The sequence below is a fragment of the Lithobates pipiens genome, unplaced genomic scaffold (assembly GCF_037356315.1).
Source record: "Lithobates pipiens isolate NorthernLeopardFrog02 unplaced genomic scaffold, aLitPip1_a1.2 Scaffold_27, whole genome shotgun sequence".
NCBI classification, from domain to species: Eukaryota; Metazoa; Chordata; class Amphibia; order Anura; family Ranidae; genus Lithobates; species Lithobates pipiens.
Window position 1 is genome coordinate 155,421,069 of NW_027507788.1, and position 17,631 is coordinate 155,438,699.

Consider the following 17,631-nt stretch of genomic DNA (forward strand, 5'->3'; position numbering starts at 1 on the left):
CAGGCTGAGCGGCGAAGAGGACGGCGGGGGCGAGCGCGGGATTTTCGAGGGGTCAGGTAAGTAAAACGGGGGGGCTGGGGGCGCCAGCAGTGTGAGATGTTTTTTCACCTTAATGCATAGAATGCATTAAGGTGAAAAAACATTTACCTTTACAACCCCTTTAATGTCTAAACCGCTGGCAACAAAAGTGAGTACACCCCTAAGTGAAAATGGCCAAATTGGGCCCAATGTCATGTGACCCATTAGTGTTACAAGTTCTCCGGTGTGAATGGGGTGCAGGTGTGTTAAATTTGGTGTTATTGCTCTTACTCTCTCATACTTGTCACTGGAAGTTCAACATGGCATCTCATGGCAAAGAACTCTCTGAGGATCTGAAAAAAAGAATTGTTGCTCTACATAAAGATGGCCTAGGCTATAAGAAGATTGCCAAGACCCTGAAACTGAGCTGCAGTATGGTGGCCAAGACCATATAGCGGTTTAACAGGACAGGTTCCACTCAGAACAGGCCTCGCCATGGTCGACCAAAGAAGTACACGTGCTCAGCGTCTATTCAGAGGGTGTCTTTGGTAAACAGACGTATGAGTGCTGCCAGCATTGCTGCAGAGGTTGAAGGGGTGTGGGGGGGGGGGGGGGTCAGCTTGTCAGTGTTCAGACCATACGGCGCACACTGCATCAAATTGGTCTGCATGGTTGTCCTCCCAAAAGGAAGATTCTTCTAAAGATGATGCACAAGAAAGCCTGCAAACAGTTTGCTGAAGACAAGCAGACTAAGGACATGGATTACTGGAACCATATCCTGTGGTCTGATGAGACCAAGATAAACTTATTTGGTTCAGATGGTGTCAAGCGTGTGTGGGGGCAACCAGGTGAGCAGTACAAAGACAAACGTGCCTTGCCTACAGTCAAGCATGGTGGTGGGAGTGTCATGGTCTGGGACTGCATGAGTGCTGTCAGCACTGAGGAGCTACAGTTCATTGAGGGAACCATGAATGCCAACATGTACTGTGACATACAGAAGCAGAGCATGATCCCCCCCTTTGGAGACTGGGCCTCAGGGCAGTATTCCAACATAACGACCCCAAACACACCTCCAAGACAGCCACTGCTTTGCTAAAGAAACTAAGGGTAAAGGTGATGGACTGGTCAAGCATGTCTCCAGACCTAAACCCTATTGACCATCTGTAGGGCATCCTCAAATGGAAGGTGGAGGAGCGCAAGGTCTCTAAGGCCCTGTACACACGTTCGGACTTTCCGACGGAAAATGTGCGATCGGACTGTGTTGTCGGAAATTCCGATCATGTGTGGGCTTTTTCCATCGGAATTTCCAAAACACAAAGTTTGAGATCTGGATCTAAAATTTTCCAACAAAAAGAAAATCCGTTCGTTTAAATTCCGATCGTGTGTAGACAATTCTGACACACAGTGCCACGCATGCTCAGAATAAATTACGAGATAAAAGCTATTGGCTACTGGCCTCTTTATAGTCCCGTCGTACGTGTTTTACGTCACCTCGTTCTGAACGATTGGATTTTCCGACCGTGTGTATGCAAGACAAGTTTGGGCCAAAATCCGTCGGAAAAAATCCGACGGATTTTGTCGTCGGAATGTTCAACCATGTCTACAGCTCTGTGATGTCATCATGGAGGAGTGGAAGAGGACTCTAGTGGCAACCCGTGAAGCTCTGGTGAACTCCATGGCCAAGAGGGTTAAAGTGGTTGTAAACCCTTACAAACCACTTTGACCTACAAGTACGCCTAGATTAAGGCTTACCTATAGGTCCAAGAAATATCTCCTAAACCTATACGGTTTAGGAGATATTTGCCCGAAGACAGGCACCGCTGTCTACGGCGCATGCGCCGTAGACAGCGGCGCGCAGGCGCACTGAGCGCGGCATTTCCAACGCGGGAGTGACGTCATCGCGGCTCCGCCGAATGACAGCGGCGGAGCTGCGAGACCCCACCGAAAAGATGGATGCGCCGGACTACAGGGGACAGCGGTGACTTCGCTGGCTCCTGTGTCAGGTAAGTGACACATAATGGACTACTATGCGATGCATAGTAGTCCATTATGCTTTGCCTTTGCAGGGAATGAAAGAGGAAGTAAACCCATCAGGGTTTACTTCCTCTTTAAGGCAGTGCTGGAAAATAATGGTGGCCACACAAAATATTGACACTTTGGGCCCAATTTGGACATTTTCACTTAGGAGTGTACTCATTTTTGTTGCCAGCGGATTAGACATTAATGGCTGTGTGTTGAGTTATTTTGACAATTTCAAAGCCACATGTCAGTGCGACTTGGTGTGAACAGGGGCTTAGGGTGAAGGTCAACTTTAAAAACAAGAATCTGGTGAATTTCCCAGATACAGCTATTTAAAGCGGAGGTCCACCCTAAAGTGGAGCTTCCGCTCATTGGAATCCTCCCCCCCTCCGGCGCCACAATTGGCACCTTTCAGGGGGGAGGGGGGTGCAGGTACCTGTACAGTACAGGTATCTGCACCCACTTCCGGCATAGATTCTGCAGAAGCTACGCCCCTTTCCGCAGAATCCACGCCCCTTTCCGAAAGTCCCCCGCTGCCTGCTGGGAAACACACGGATCCCAGAGACAGCGGGGACCATCCTTATTGCGCAGCGCGACTCGCGCATGCGCAGTAGGGAACCGGAAAATGAAGCCGCAAGGCTCCACTTCCTGATTCCCATACCCAAGATGGCGGCGGCAGCACCCGAAAGACGACCGAGAGATCGGCTTCGGGTGCCAACATCGCGGGCTCGCTGGGTGGGTATGTGTCATTTTTTTAAAAGTCAGCAGCTGCAGTATTTGTAGCTGCTGGCTTTTAAAAAAAAAAGAACGGCGGACTTCCGCTTTAACAATTTCCTGTGCTTTCCTTGCATTGCTATGAACAGATAATATGAAAATTCATACCCGACACCCTTGCAAACTATTTGCCTGTATTTGCTACATTCTTTCCGCTTTGAGGATTCTGGAGACCTCACTTACAAAAAATATATTGATAATATAGATACTGTATAAGGAGTCCAGAGGCAGATAACAAAATGGCGAAAGGTCTGAGGGATAAAACATATTGGGACAGACTGTAGAAACTTAAAGCTGAACCCCCGGGTGCACAAAGGTTATAAATCCTTTTGCCTTCCCCAAATGTCTTTTCAAACCCAGAAATTATCTTGTAAAAGTAACAGTGATGTCATCACTGTGCTGTACACAGCCTATGCAGAGAGCAGAGCTGTGGGAGGGGCCCAGCAGGCTCCACCCACTACAGGCTGCCTGCAGAAAACTACAACAGGGGGCGGAGACAAGACCAGTCACCCTGCACAAGAAGAGAGAGCAGCAGTGACTGGTCTTTATTATAGGAAGCTCCCGCATAGAGGGAAAGTGTCTGGATTATTGCACAGATCTGGAAGAAATACACAAAGCACACCAAGATTCAAGGAAAATTACACACTCTTGTATTTAGATGATATTTGATTATCCTGGAGTTCAGATTTAAAGAGGAACTTCAACCCCACATCTGCCCCACCCCACCCTGAGGTTAATTAAGTGTTCTTGCATAGCAAGACTACTTACTGTTATCTCACATATATATTATTATTCTTATTATAGCCAAACTTACCACCCTAACTCCTCCCACAGCTTTTACAATACATACACAGTAATATACCGAAACATGTGGATTGTTCCCGTTTGGTGTGCTATTACTATGTGGAACGTTTCGCCGAATGGTTTACAAAATATCGTTGTTTTTGCTGCAAAATTTGTCCCATAGGAATGATTGAGGAAATGTTCAACTAGAGTGGGAAGTGACAAAAGCTGCCAACCCCATGATCAGCCAAAATATTATGTCCACACCATAATCAGCCAAAATATTATGATCAGCCAAAACATTATGACCCCCCCCATGATCAGCCAAAACAGTATGTCCACAACATAATCAGCCAAATAATGTATGACCACCCCATTATCAGCCAAAACATTATGACCACCCCATGAAAAAAATAAAATAATAATAAAAAAATTAAAATTAGAAAAAAATAATAATTTCTGAGAAACATTTTTGAAAAAAAAAATCTTTTGAAGAAAAATAATTTTTGAAAAAAAAAAAATAATTTTTGAAAAAAAAGTAGTTTTTGAAAAAGAAATCATTTTTGAAAAAAAAAATTGTTTTGAAAAAAATGTTCAGCTCTTTCAGCTAATGATGGGACTTCTTCAACTTTTTTACAACTATTTATACTTTTTAAAATATTCAGCTTTTTTTTTTGTCAAATAACTTTTTATTAGTATAAAGTGAAACATTACACGTCAGACACTTCAGTACAGCATTGGGGGAGCGAAAGAAAGAGAACAGAAAAATTACAGGGGAGAACATACCATAAGAGCATATTGGCCTACATAATGGAGCAGGTACAAGCCAGGCCAGGTAGAGCTATTCACAGACAGCATGTTCTGCAACACATGTAAGTCAGGGATAAAGTCCAACCAATAATAAACCAGTCCTCAAAACTCAACAGCCAGTCAAGAGTGGCAATCCGAGGATACAGGTGTCGACTAATAGTGTAAGATACTTGTAGTACACATTAACCCAATCAAACACCCCCCCTCGGGGGGGTTTGGAAGAAAGATAGGAATAAGAGAAAGGAAGAAGGGAAAAAGAGAAAAAGAGAGAAGAAAGGGATACCAAAGGGTAGAAAGAAAGGTAGAGAGGAAAAGGAGGGAGTAGGGGTGGGTAGTCATCCGAAAACTTCCGCTTGCCTGTCAGGGTCGATCGCCCTTAAGATTCCAGGGATTCCAGACTACGTCATGCGCTTCCAGCCGGTCCTGTATCCTGGCGGTCATCCTCTCCATAAGCTCCACGTCTCTAATGCGAGCGTATAATGCGTCCGGGGTAGGGGGGTGCGTTTTTTCCAATGGAGTGCAACAAGACACCTCGCTGCGGTCAAGATATGGCGGGATAATTTCTGTAGGGATTTGGACAGTTTGGGGAAAGGGACTCCCAGTAAAAAGTGCTTTGGGTTCAAGTCCAGGGGTTGGTCCAGGACACTGGCCAAGAGCGTACGGACTTCCGTCCAGAAAGGGACTATACGAGGGCATTGCCAGTATATATGCAAGAGGGTGCCCTTATGCCCCACACAGCGCCAGCACCGGTCTGTTGTAGAAGGATAAATAGCGTGCAGGACATCCGGGGTCATGTACCAGAAGAACAATATAATATTCAGCTTTTTAACACTTTTCACAGTTACTCCAGCCACTCCAACCACACAACAGTTAATCAAGCCACTCCACCCAGTTACTCCGCCCACTCCAGTAGGTGGAGGCAAGAACACTTCACACAATTTCCCCAGAAATTGTAGACTTTTCTAGTATTGATTTTGACCTCTTCTTACTTTGTGGGTTGGGTTGAGATAAAATGGCATTCTCACCTGCCTAGTGAATCCAGTGCTGTCCAGCTGTAACCCGCCAAAATCCACTGCATGCCAGGTCTTGGGCAATCATCTTCATTGTGATGTCATCAGGAGGCCGACTGTCCCTTCCAGGTCTTAGCAGTCAGCCTCTTGATAATGCTGCACTACACATGATCAGTGTATTCTATAAAGCCCCAAAGTCTCCTGGGGTGCGTGATGTGGCTATCCCAGCGGACTTCGGGCAGGAAGTGGGCATCGTTTTTGCATAGGCAAGAAAGATAGAAGTGCTAGGTGTGCTCTGAAGAAAATAGACCACCCCCCCACATTTTTTTATGTTTTATGGGGGGGGGGGTAACTTTGTGAAATGAGCCTAAAATGTATAGACACCTGGTGCCCAACCTGTGCAAAGGGGCCTTATGTGGCTCTTCGGCACTTATCATGTAGCACCTGAAGATGTTATTTTGTTTTGGTGCTTTTCTATGAATGTCTCCTAAAGCATGTCTAAAGCCTCCAACAATTTCTTTAGCATGTTTGCAGTCTCTGATCATCTCCCACAGTATATTCCCAGTCTTTGACGATCTCTTGTAGCATGACTGTAGCCTCTGACCATGTCTACTTGCATGTCTGAGGTATCTGGTCATCTCTTGCTTCATGTTCCCAGTCTCTAACCATCGCTTGCAGCATGTACATAGTCTCTGACTGTCTCTTGCAGCATGCCCATAGTCTCTGACTGTCTCTTGCAGCATGCTCATAGTCTCTGACCATCTCCCGCAGCATGTTTCCAGTCTCTGACCATCTCCTTGAGCATGCCCGTAGTCTCTAACCATCGCCTACAACATGTTCCTAGTTTCTAACCATCTTCCACAACATATCCATAGTCTCTGACTGTCTCTCGCAGCATGCCAATAGTCTCTGACCATTTCCTGTTGTATGTCTGCAGTCTCTGACCATCTCCTGCAGCATGTTTCCAGTCTCTGACCTTCTCATGCAACATGTTCCCAGTCTCTAACAATCTCCTGCAACATGTTCCTAGTCTCTAACCATCTCTTGCAGAATGCCCATAGTCTTTGACCATCTGCTGTTGCATGCCTGTAGTCTCTTACCATATACTGTAGCATATCCCCAGTTACTAACCATCTCTTGTAGCATGCCCATAAGCTCCGACCTTCTCCTTTTGCATGTCTGCAGTCTCTGACAGCTTCCATTAGATCCACTGAATATTATGTGTGGCCCTTTGGTGATGTCAGGGGGCACACTTGAGGCCCCCCTTATCTAGTAAGTTGACCCCACTGGTATAGACAGTGAAACCTCTTTGAGAGGTTGTACATGATAGACATTTGTCTTTCCTCAGCCCAGTTAACAATGAATTACATGTACATCTTGTTTCAATGTATTCTCATGTACAGGTCTCCGGTGCTTCTCCAAGTTCCACCGCAATCAGAGAGTGACACGGAGGAAAGGGCGCTGCGTGGACCCAGAATCCATCAACAAAGACCAAGGATCGTTTATTTCTGTCTGACCGGACTGCAACGCTGCAATCTACCTACTGCCATGTAGCAGACGTCCTTCGCTGTCACTGTCCCCGACTGACAAGGACGTCTTTTTTATTTACATGATAATTCTAGATATTAGAGCTGGAGGAACAACGGTTTGTTTGCCGCTAGCTCAGAAAATGTTTATTTATTGGATGGTTTATTTTAACAAAGGGCTCCAGTCTAAAGAATGTTTTTCTATAGCCACTTATGGCGAAACATTTTAGATCTTAAAATATCACCTATTAGCAAATTTGTCTATGAAAATAGTGGGGGAGGGGAGATATTCAAATGAGCTGATCTTTTATCGCAGATACCCTGAATACTTAATTGTCTGTTCCCACTTCCTGCTTTAAAGTAAACTTTTCACAAATTCAGACATTGCAAATTTGACATATAGAAAATTTGCATCAGCAGTGAATATGTTCAGTGAAAATGGTATGTTAATACAATCAAATCCAGATATATAGGGGTCTGTTTGCAAAAAAATGTGTAATGCAATTGTCTCTGTATTCACACAGCTGTTGCGAATAATCTTCTGTTGTGTCTAGCAGGCTTTTTCCTGTGATCATCAGCGCCATCTAGTGGCCATAATGCAATATTTTCCTGAAATATCCCAATCAGGAAAATACCACCCTATGACCACTAGATGGAGCGTTTGCCTTGCAGTTGCAGGGTGCTCCAATTGACCTCAATGGGTGCGTTTGACAGGCGGTGTGAAAGAGCCCTAACAGACTAAAACATTTTTACTCATTTGATTGGCTTTCATCTCCACTGACTTTAAAAATAAATACAATAAGGTTACAAAATGAAAGTCAATGTCATGACTTGTGTGCCCGCAGTGGGGCGGGGACGGGGCTGTATTTTATATTTTGTGATTGGAAACATCCTAAGGACCAACCTGTTCTGTCTCTCCTGTATTTTCTACTTGCGTATGAAGTGTAGAAATCGTATTGTTGTACAAATCCTCCTTTTGAACTGGTAGACTAGTTGGACAAAAAACAAACAAACTCACCAACGAGGTTATCTGATGCTGTTTGCTTTTATTATTCTGTAAATAAATAATGGATTGTTACTTTGTATTCTCTGGTTTGTAAGTCAATCAATAAAAAAATACAAGTTTGAAGGTTGGTTGGAGAGATTTGAGTTCAGTGCTGTCTTAGCCCACCACATGTCCACATTAGAGTGATGGAGGAATGAGCAAAGTGCCATGGGTGTATATAGCGCTCCTGAGATTTGGAAAGCCTGAAATATATTTCTCAGTATATTTGGCAGCAAGGCAAATAGAGGTATAAGCAGTACTCCTGTAATGAGCTCAGTCCTTATTGGGTCAGCAGGGGCCCGGGTTCAACCCTGGTGCCTCATTTCCTTGGATCTTCTAATGGATGTCCTCTTGCTATATACATACATCCTTGCTGCCCTCTTAATCTGAATGCAGGTTATTTATTCCTCTTCTTTGTATGTGGCCTTCCTGCTTGGCTCCATCCAGACTGCCCCTCTTTTATCTTCAGCAGTTCAGCTCGTCCTGGTGCCTCCTGTCCTTGGATCTTCTATCAGATGTATTCTTGCCATTCTTGCCTTCTTAATCTGAGTGCAGGTCATTCTCCTTCTTTGTATGTGGCCCTCCTGTTTGGCTCCATCCGGGATGCCCATCTTCTATTTTCAGCAGCTCTGGTCACCCTGGTGCCACCTTTCCTTGAGCATTCTGGTAGATGTCTGCTTGCCAGATACTATCCTTGGTGCCTTCCTAATCTAAGTGCAGGTCGTTTTCCTTCTTTAAATGTGGTCCTCCTGTTTGGCTCCATCCAGGGTGCCCCTCTTTTTTGGCAACTCCTCTTATGTTTGAGGTACTTTTCCTTGGATCTTTTGTTTGATGTCTTCTTGCTACATACCAATTCTTCTTGCCTTCTTAATCTGAGTAAAAATCATTGCACTCTTTTGTATATGGCCCTCCTACTTCAATGGCCCTCTTTTATTTATGGCAGCTCCTCTCATCCTGGTGCCACCTTTCCTTGAGTCTTTTATTAGATGTCTCCTTGCTACATACCATTCTTGTTGCCTTATTTATTTGAATGCAGGTTATTCTCCTTTATATGTGCCCCCCCTGTTTTGCTCCATCCAGGGTGCCCCTCTTTTTTGGAAGCTCCTTTTATCCTGGTGCCATTTTTCCTTGGATCTTCTATTGGATGTCTTCTTGTTACATACCATACTTGGTGCCCTCTTAATCTGAGTGCAGGCCATATTTCTTTGTATGTGGTCTTCCTGCTTGGCTGTATCCAGGGGGCCCTCCTTTTTTGGCAGTTTCTTTCATCTTTCCTGTGATCTTCTATTGGATGTCCTCTTGCTACATACCATCCTTGATGTACTCCAATCTGAATGCAGGTCCCCCCCCCCCATTCGGCTCCATCCATGGTGCCCCTCTTTTATTTGTGGCAGATCCTCTCATCTTGGTGGACCTTACCATGGATTTTCTTTTGAAAGTCTCCTTGCTACATACTGTCCTTGCTGCTCTTTTAATCTAAGTGCGGGTCACTGTCTTTCTTTATATGTTGCCCTTCTGCTTGACTCCAGCCAGAGTGTACCTCTCTTTTCTCCCTATTTTTTTTTGACAGCACCTCTCATCTAGGTATCACCTTCCCTATGATCTGGTTATTGCATCCCCTGCAGAAGTTGCCACCCCTGGTGGTGTAGATATGGGTGATCAGTTATATGGAGCCTGCAGTGTCGCCCTGGCTCTATGTGCTTGAAGTGCGCATCCTCCCTGAAACTGGTGTAGGTTGGGCATTGGGACAGTGGATAGCAAGGATTCTGGCCTTGTTGGATTACAGAGATTCAATGGATCTGTAAAGTAGTTGTTAGCAGCCTCTGATTCATGCCTTGTGAATTGGTGTGACCTGGAAGACTAAAGGGGCACTCTTGGCACAGTTAATTTGCATCGCCACATGCTCTGCGAAACAAAAGTAGTGTGTGCTGTACATTTTTCTTAGTGCACAGCACTGCAACACAGTAGTGTGGTCTGACTATACAAAACAAGGCAAATTTATTTGTCTTTGCATTGGAACTGTGCTGAGCAACGCTGCCCAGCACGGACCAGTGAAAATGGCATGAACAGCCCTGAAGCTTTTCTGAGAGCACAGCTAAGCTATCGAGAACAGAGGCATATTGGGATATCTGGGATAATGCACCAGAGCCTAGAATATAAAGTTGTGTGCCCTTTTTACCTACAGGTAAAATTATAATAAAAGTTACCTGTAGGTAAAATTAATGACTCCTAAACATACACCGATTAGCAGATATTCCACAGAGCAGCAGTCACCAACACATGTACTCTGAAGAAATGGCATACCATGCCATTCCTTCAGAGGTCTGTGCCGTAGACAGTTACCCCCGTGCGCATGCGTGGAAGCAGGGGTCAAGTCCTGGGGAAAAAAGTGTGGGAACTCCCACCCAAGATCCACTCCCCCACCAAAAATAAAGAAATGAAAAGCTTATATGCACGAACGCTTCAAAAGTGGTATTTTTCATCCAATTTTTGTATTGTGTGTATGAAGCTTAACTGTTAGTACATAAAAAAAAAACAATCCTCAATAAACGCAGCGCCTAGAGGCGATTCAGTTCACATTGTGCGCTATACAAGTATTTCATTCATTCATTCATTCAAACATAAATACGGTAATTCTCTGAATAATCAGCATTCATTCAATTGTGCTTCCATGCAAATGTGAACATCATGTTCTGATCTTTTTTGGGGAATTTTATTTTGTCTATAGAGTGTTTATGTGGTGAGTTTACACTTTTCATTGAACAGAGTTTGGATAACACAGGGTTAAACGGAAAGGTCATAAATGAACTGCACATTATCTGGGCAGAATGCTTGGGGAGATAGTGATGTGTTCCTGCTTAGGAGATGTATGTTAGCTTGGGGGGCTGCAAACTCTGCAGGGCTCCAACACACACTCGCTGCTATTCCAACCCTTCACATATTTCCACATAAACTTCCCTCCTGGCATTAAACTTTGCCAGGTATTGTGCTCAGCTTACCACCCGAAACTGATGTTCCTCCCTCAGCTCACCTCTCTCCCTGCATGTCCTGTGAGCAGAATAGCTGATCTACCCATCAGCTAGACCTAGACCTGATCTACCCGTCAGCTAGCTGTGATTGACAGGTAGATCGAAGCGGAAGCTGTCATGGGGCCCCCTGACTGGCAATGCCTGAATGATCAGGTGTGCGGCACTTACTATTGCGAGCTGTGTCGGCAGCTGCTGGTGTAGCACCTGCCACACAGCTCGCATAATTCAAAGTCTTGCAGGACATGGCTGCTAACGGGAACTGAGTTCCTGTTGTGGAAAAAGTAGAGGAACTCCGTTCCCATGCGTTCCCGCAGGACTTGACCCCTGCCGTGGAAGTGAACTGATTGGCCAATCAGATGGCTGAAGCATGTGAACCCGGAAGGAAGACCGGGTGAAGAGGAAAGCCCTGTCAGTATTGACAGTGCACCGCTGAAAGGCTTCGTTCTAAGGTAAGTCTCTCATAATGTGCTACTGTGTTTCCCCTAATATAAGACTGGGTCTCATGCCGCGTACACATGATCGTATTGTCCAGCGGACTAGGTCTGCCGGACCACAGTCAGCAGACAATTCGATCGTGTGTGGGCTCCAGCGGACTTTTTCATCGTAAAGTCCGGCAGACTTAGAAAGTAGTTTTGACTCAAAATTTGTCAAGAATGACGCATGCTCTGAAGCAAGTACGAGACAGAAGCTATTGGCTACTGGCTATTGAACTTCCTTTTTCTAGTCCCGTTGTACGTGCTGTACGTCATCGCGTTAGAAATCGCCGGACTTTCGGTGCGTCCGTCCGGCGGATTGTTTGCCGGACCAATTCCGCCGGACAATTTGATCATGTGTACGTGGCATTATATTAATATTGGCAACAAAAGACACAGTAGGGCTTATTTTGGGTGTAGGTCTTACCATGTAATGTGCTGTCTTCCCTCCTCCTCTCCCTCCCTGCCTGTCAGGAATCCCCATTGTGAACCGAGTTAAAATGCTTGTAAAATCATAGAATCCACTCTATTACAGTAGTATATAATGTACAATGTGTGTGTTTTTGTAATATAATTGTGCCAAATACCTCCGTTACAGCGCCGCTTAGCGCTTCCGTGACCCCACGGAGCTCTCTTCCCCACTCCGAGCACTGCAGAGGGGGGCCGAGATTCCCCACTGACAGCTGGGAGAAGAGGAGGAGAGCAGCGGGGGGTCAGCTGAGCGGTGCTGTAACAAAGGTATTTGGCACAATTATATTACAAAAACACACATTGCACATTATATACTACATTACACACACACATTGTACATTATATACTACTGTAATAGAGTGGATTCTACGATTTTACAAGCATTTTAAACTAGGATTTATTTTCGGGGTAGGGGCTTATATTGCAACCCTCCTGGAAAATAACAGTAGGTCTTATTTTCAGGGAAACACAGTGCATACTAGCACATTAAAATATTGCCTTGCAGGAGTTTTTTTTTCCCTTTCCAGAGTTTACCACCGCTTTAAGGTCACTTCCACATGGGTGTTCTATTTGTGCATTTTTCATGTGTCTATTTACCCCAGCAAAAAATGCACATGCTGTACCTGCTGATTTTAATATTAGGACACTTACAGGATTCCAAGACAGGTAATCCAGAAATGTCAGCATCCCAAGCAATGTTTCCAGCGGCTCTCGGGTGCTGCCACTGCCATCCGTGCTAGGGGAAAGGCAGTGAAGCCTTTCGGCTTCACTGTCAGCTCCCTACTGCACATGCGTGCAGCACGCTGCAAGGGAAGAAGGAGGGGGCTGAATTTCTGTGATGTCTCAGGAGTGGGGACAGGTTGTCAAAAACATGTACCCACTTCCCCCTAAAAGGTGCCAAATGTGTTACCAGAGAGGGAGGAGGCAGATAAGTGGAGCCTCCACTTTTGGGTGGAACTCCGCTTTAAGGTCCATTTTTTTAAATGGAACAAGTCTGCATTTTTGCTCTGTTTAAAAAATGGAAGTGGACAAAAACCAGATGTAAATGGATGAAAAATGGATGTAAACGGAAAAGAACTAAATGGAAGATAAATGTTACTGATGTAAACTGAATCTGTTTTTTCTTAGCAAAAGCGTGACTGAACAGATGACACCCGTGTGAAAGGGGCCTAACACTGAATAACTAGAGATTCCCTGACACATACAAGGCATTAACTGCCATTCTCATTGACTTGCTGTATCAACGCTGCCAAAAAATGTTGATTGGACGGGATGAAAAAAGTCTGATATGCGAATTTTCTGTCGTTTTTACAATGGCTGGAGCTATACTGAGCCGCAGGAGGTTTACAAATACCAAGGGCATATGGTGAAAAATGCTAACTCCGCAGAATTTGGTCACAATGGAGCGTGCAAATTGCCATGCTGGTGGAGAAATAAATGAGATGACAAGAGAAAACTGCAATTTACACAGGAGCTGCTGCAAGCCTAGACTAGAGACAAGTCCTCATTTTGCACAATCACACCTGACCTGTGACCGACGGCTCCACTCATAACCTTCTTTTACCCCATCCGACCAGAAATATTATGCCTGTGGCCCCAACTAACACAGAGCTCACAGGGAATAGAGCTGGTGTTTTTTTTTCATGGCCGCAGCCCCCAAGAATCAAGGTTCATTTACACATGTGCATTGTGACAAGACAAGATGAAAGGTACACTAAAATGCATGTATTGACACACATTGCCACAACGCATGGCAACTCTCCTGCTCTATGTGATACATTGTTGGTTCATCCATAGGTAATGGAATGCCAACGCATGCTATACAGGGCTGGCGCAAAGATTTTTGACACCATAGGTGAAATCAAATTTTGCTGCCCCCTGACTCCACCCCCTTTGCCCTGCACATGTATATAGTGGAGGTGGCGGGGGTGGAGATTTGTGTGGCGCCCCTCCACCTATTTCTTCAGCCATGGTTCGCAGGCCAGCATCTGCGCCTCTGGACCCAGCCTGAAGACAAATAGTGTGGCACCAGCGCGCTTCCTCATGTCAGTCATGGTCTGCCGGGATATGGACAGGTTAGGGTAGTATATGGATAGGCTAGGGTAGTATATGGCCAATCTAGGGTAGTATATAGACAGGCTAGGGTAGTATATGAACAGGCTAGGGTAGTATATGGACAGGCTAGGGTAGTATATAGACAGGCTAGGGTAGTATATGGACAAGCTAGGGTAGTATATAGACAGGGGAGGGTCGTATATGGACAGGCTAGGGTAGTATATGGACAAGCTATGGTAGTATATAGAAAGGCTAGGGGGGTATATGGACAGGCTAGGGTAGTATGTGGACAAGCTAGGGTAGTATATGGACAAGCTAAAGTAGTATATAGACAGGCTAGGGTGGTATGTGGACAGGCTAGGGTAGTATATGGACAAGCTAGGGTAGTGTATAGATAGGCTAGGATAGTATATCGACAGGGTAGGGTAGTATATGGACAAGCTAAGGTAGTATATAGACAGGCTAGGGTGGTGAATGGACAGGCTAGGGTAGTATATGGACAAGCTAGGGTAGTATATAGACAGGCTAGGTAGATAATAGACAGGCTAGGGTAGTATATGGACAGGCTAGGATAGTATACAGACAAGCGAGGGTAGTATACGGACAGGCTAGGGTAGTATATAGACAGGCTAGGATAGTATATTGACAGGGTAGGGTACTATATGGACAAGCTAAGCTGGTATATAGACAGGCTAGGGTAGTATATGGACAAGCTAGGGTAGTATATAGACAGGCTAGGGTAGACAATAGACAGGCTAGGGTAGTATATGGACAGGCCAGGGTAGTATATGGACAGGCTAGGGTAGTATATGGCAGTCAACTGTAAAAAAGACTGTGTAAAAAAAATAAAAAAATAAAAAGAATAATTATATATCACAAATATTTGAAGGTAAGTATTCTTATAGTTATAAAATCTATAAAGATTTATCAATCAAGCCTTGCACACATCTCCATAATCTACATGTATTGCTTGAGTGATCCAAAGAAAGTTTGGGTCTAATCAGTGAAGAATTAGAGTGTCTGTACTCAGTGGTGAAGGGCTTTTTAATCCTTTCCAGGAAAAGGGTGAATTGCTATTTTCTCTCCTTTGCAGAACGACTGGATTTACCACAAAAACAGGTTGACACCAGCAGAAGGAAGCTGCTGTATTGTCCCCTGGAGTCCCCCGGGGAGCCCCGTGCGTCCTTCCTGCTGGGTAGTGCGGGGTCTATACTGTGTAAGCGATGTATTTTATTGGGATTTTATGTGATAGACCAACACAAAGTGGCACATAATTGTGAAGTGGAAAGAAAATTATAAATGGTTTTCAAAATTGTTTACAAAATAAATATGTGAAAAGTGTGGGGTACATTTGTATTCAGCCCCCCTGAGTCAATACTTTGTAGAACCCCCTTTTACTGCAATTTCAGCTGCAAGTCTTTTTGGGGATGTCTCTACCAGCTTTGCACACCTACAGAGTGACATTTTTGCCCATTCTTCTTTGCAAAATTCATCAAGCTCTGTCAGATTGGATGGAGAGCGTCTGCAAACAGCAATTTTCAAGTCTTGCCACAGATTCTCAATTGGATTTAGGTCTGGACTTTGACTGGTCCATTCTAACACATGAATATGCTTTGATCTAAACCATTCCATTGTAGCTCTGGCTGTATGTTTAGGGTCGTTGTCCTGCTGGAAGGTGAACCTCCGCCCCAGTCTCAAGTCTTTTGCAGACTCTAATATGTTTAATTCTGCCACGTACACACGACCAGACTTTCCAGTAGAAAAGGTCCGATGGTCTTCCCGACGGACTTTCGGCAGAGTTCCGATGGACTTCCGAATGAACGGACTTGGCCAAGTCTGTTCATTGTGAACGTGATGACGTAAGACGGGACTAAAAAAGGAAGTTCAATAGCCAGTAGCCAATAGCTTCCCTTGTGTCATATTTGGTCCGTTGGACCAGCATACAGACGAACGGTTTTCCCGATAGGAATTGAGTCCGTCGGACAGATTTGAAACATGTTCTTTCTAGGTTTTGTTTATGAAAAACGATCAGATTAGCCCACACACAATCGGATTGTTCCGACGGATTGATTCCGTCGAACCCAGTCTGCCGGAAAGTCCGGTCGTGTGTTCACGGCATAAGATAGCCCTGTATTTGGCTCCATCCATCTTCCCATCAACTCTGACCAGCTTCCCTGTCCCTACTGAAGAAAAGCATCTCCACAACATGATGCTGCCACCACCATGTGTCACATTGGGGATGGTGTAATCAGGGTGCTGTGCAGTGGGGGGTTTTTCGCCACACATAGCATTTTGCTTTTAGGCCAAAAAGTAAAAAAAAATTTTTTTTATAACCTAACCTGTTGTAAACTTCTCCACAACTTTATCCCTGACCTGTCTGGTGTGTACCTTGGCATTCATGATGAGGGTTTAACAGAACAGCTGTAGTTATACTGAGATTAAATAACACACAGGTGGCCTCTATTTTCTAATTAGATGACTTCTGAAGGCAATTGGATTTTAGTTAGGGGTATCAGAGTAAGGCCTCTTTCACACTACGGATGCCCCATAGAGGTCTATGGAGCGTTGGATTTCAGCGGTGACATGTCCACTGACATCCGACCCACTCAGATCCGAAAAAGTGTGACGGAGGAAAAACCCACTTTTCCATCTGTCATCGGATTGGATCGGGTGACGATGGACTCTACGATCCATCTTCATCCGATCTCCCATAGGGGAGAGCGGCGCTCTGACAGGTCTGTCCCTGCACAGTGTGCAGAGACGTACCTGTCATCTTCCTGCTCAGTGGGGATGGACGGAGCGATCCCCACTGAGCAAGCGGATATCCACGGGGCAGATCATTACTGATCCGCCCCGTGTGAAAGGACCCTAAAGGGGGCTGAATACAAATGCACACCACACTTTTCAGATATTTATTGGAAAATAAATTTGTAAACCTTTTATCATTTTCCTTCCACTTCACAATTATGTGCCACTTTGTGTTGGTCTATACCAAAAAGACCAACACAAGGCACGGTATGTCACAACGCACCACAGCAGGTGGCTTTGGTGTGAATGATCCCCCATTTAGAGCCAGCAGAACACTAGACCCCAGCTCCAGGTAAAATGTCATTTTTGGCAGAGTGTCCCTGACACTGCTGTCCTCACCTTCAGAAAATGCCAATGGGATGGTTGACATGTTGAATTTCTGGCTTTATTTCTTTAAATAGTTTTTACATATTTAAAGCCTAAGCCCAAACAAAATTTTTTTCTCAGTGCAGTGGGTCACTGGCTAACTGGCTAACTGCTCATTTCGTCTAGGAGTGACCTCACCCACCTGATCCTTCTCTGGAAAACAGTGCTCCCCTACGTCTGGCTGTGGACTGTTCCCGCTGTCCTCACGTCCAGAGCCAGTTTATGGGCGTGATGACATCTTGATCGCTCTACTGCACAAAACTGGTGGATCCCGGGGGGGGGGGGGGGGGGGGGGAGGGGGGGTTGCAGGAACCAAAGGGACCAGCCTTGCAGTAGGAGGATCAAAGAACTAGGTGACAATGACAATGAACTCTGTCGTCCTCAGGGTGACCCTGGATATGATCGGCTCCACAAAATTCGGGCCCTCGTAAACCACTTCAATCA

At 45.1% G+C, this 17,631-nt stretch overlaps 1 protein-coding gene across 4 annotated transcripts in view; it reads left to right on the forward strand.

Annotated features, from left to right (window-relative positions):
* The window catches only part of DRAXIN (dorsal inhibitory axon guidance protein), a 125,368-nt gene extending 117,343 nt beyond the window's left edge, over positions 1–8,025 (forward strand). For all 4 annotated transcript variants that reach the window (XM_077457719.1, XM_077457718.1, XM_077457721.1 and 1 more), the window contains exon 7: positions 6,818–8,025. In XM_077457719.1, coding sequence (XP_077313845.1) covers positions 6,818–6,930 — 113 coding nt within the window. In that variant the 3' untranslated portion in view covers positions 6,931–8,025. The remainder of the gene's footprint in view (positions 1–6,817) is intronic.
* Positions 8,026–17,631: the final 9,606 nt, after the last annotated feature.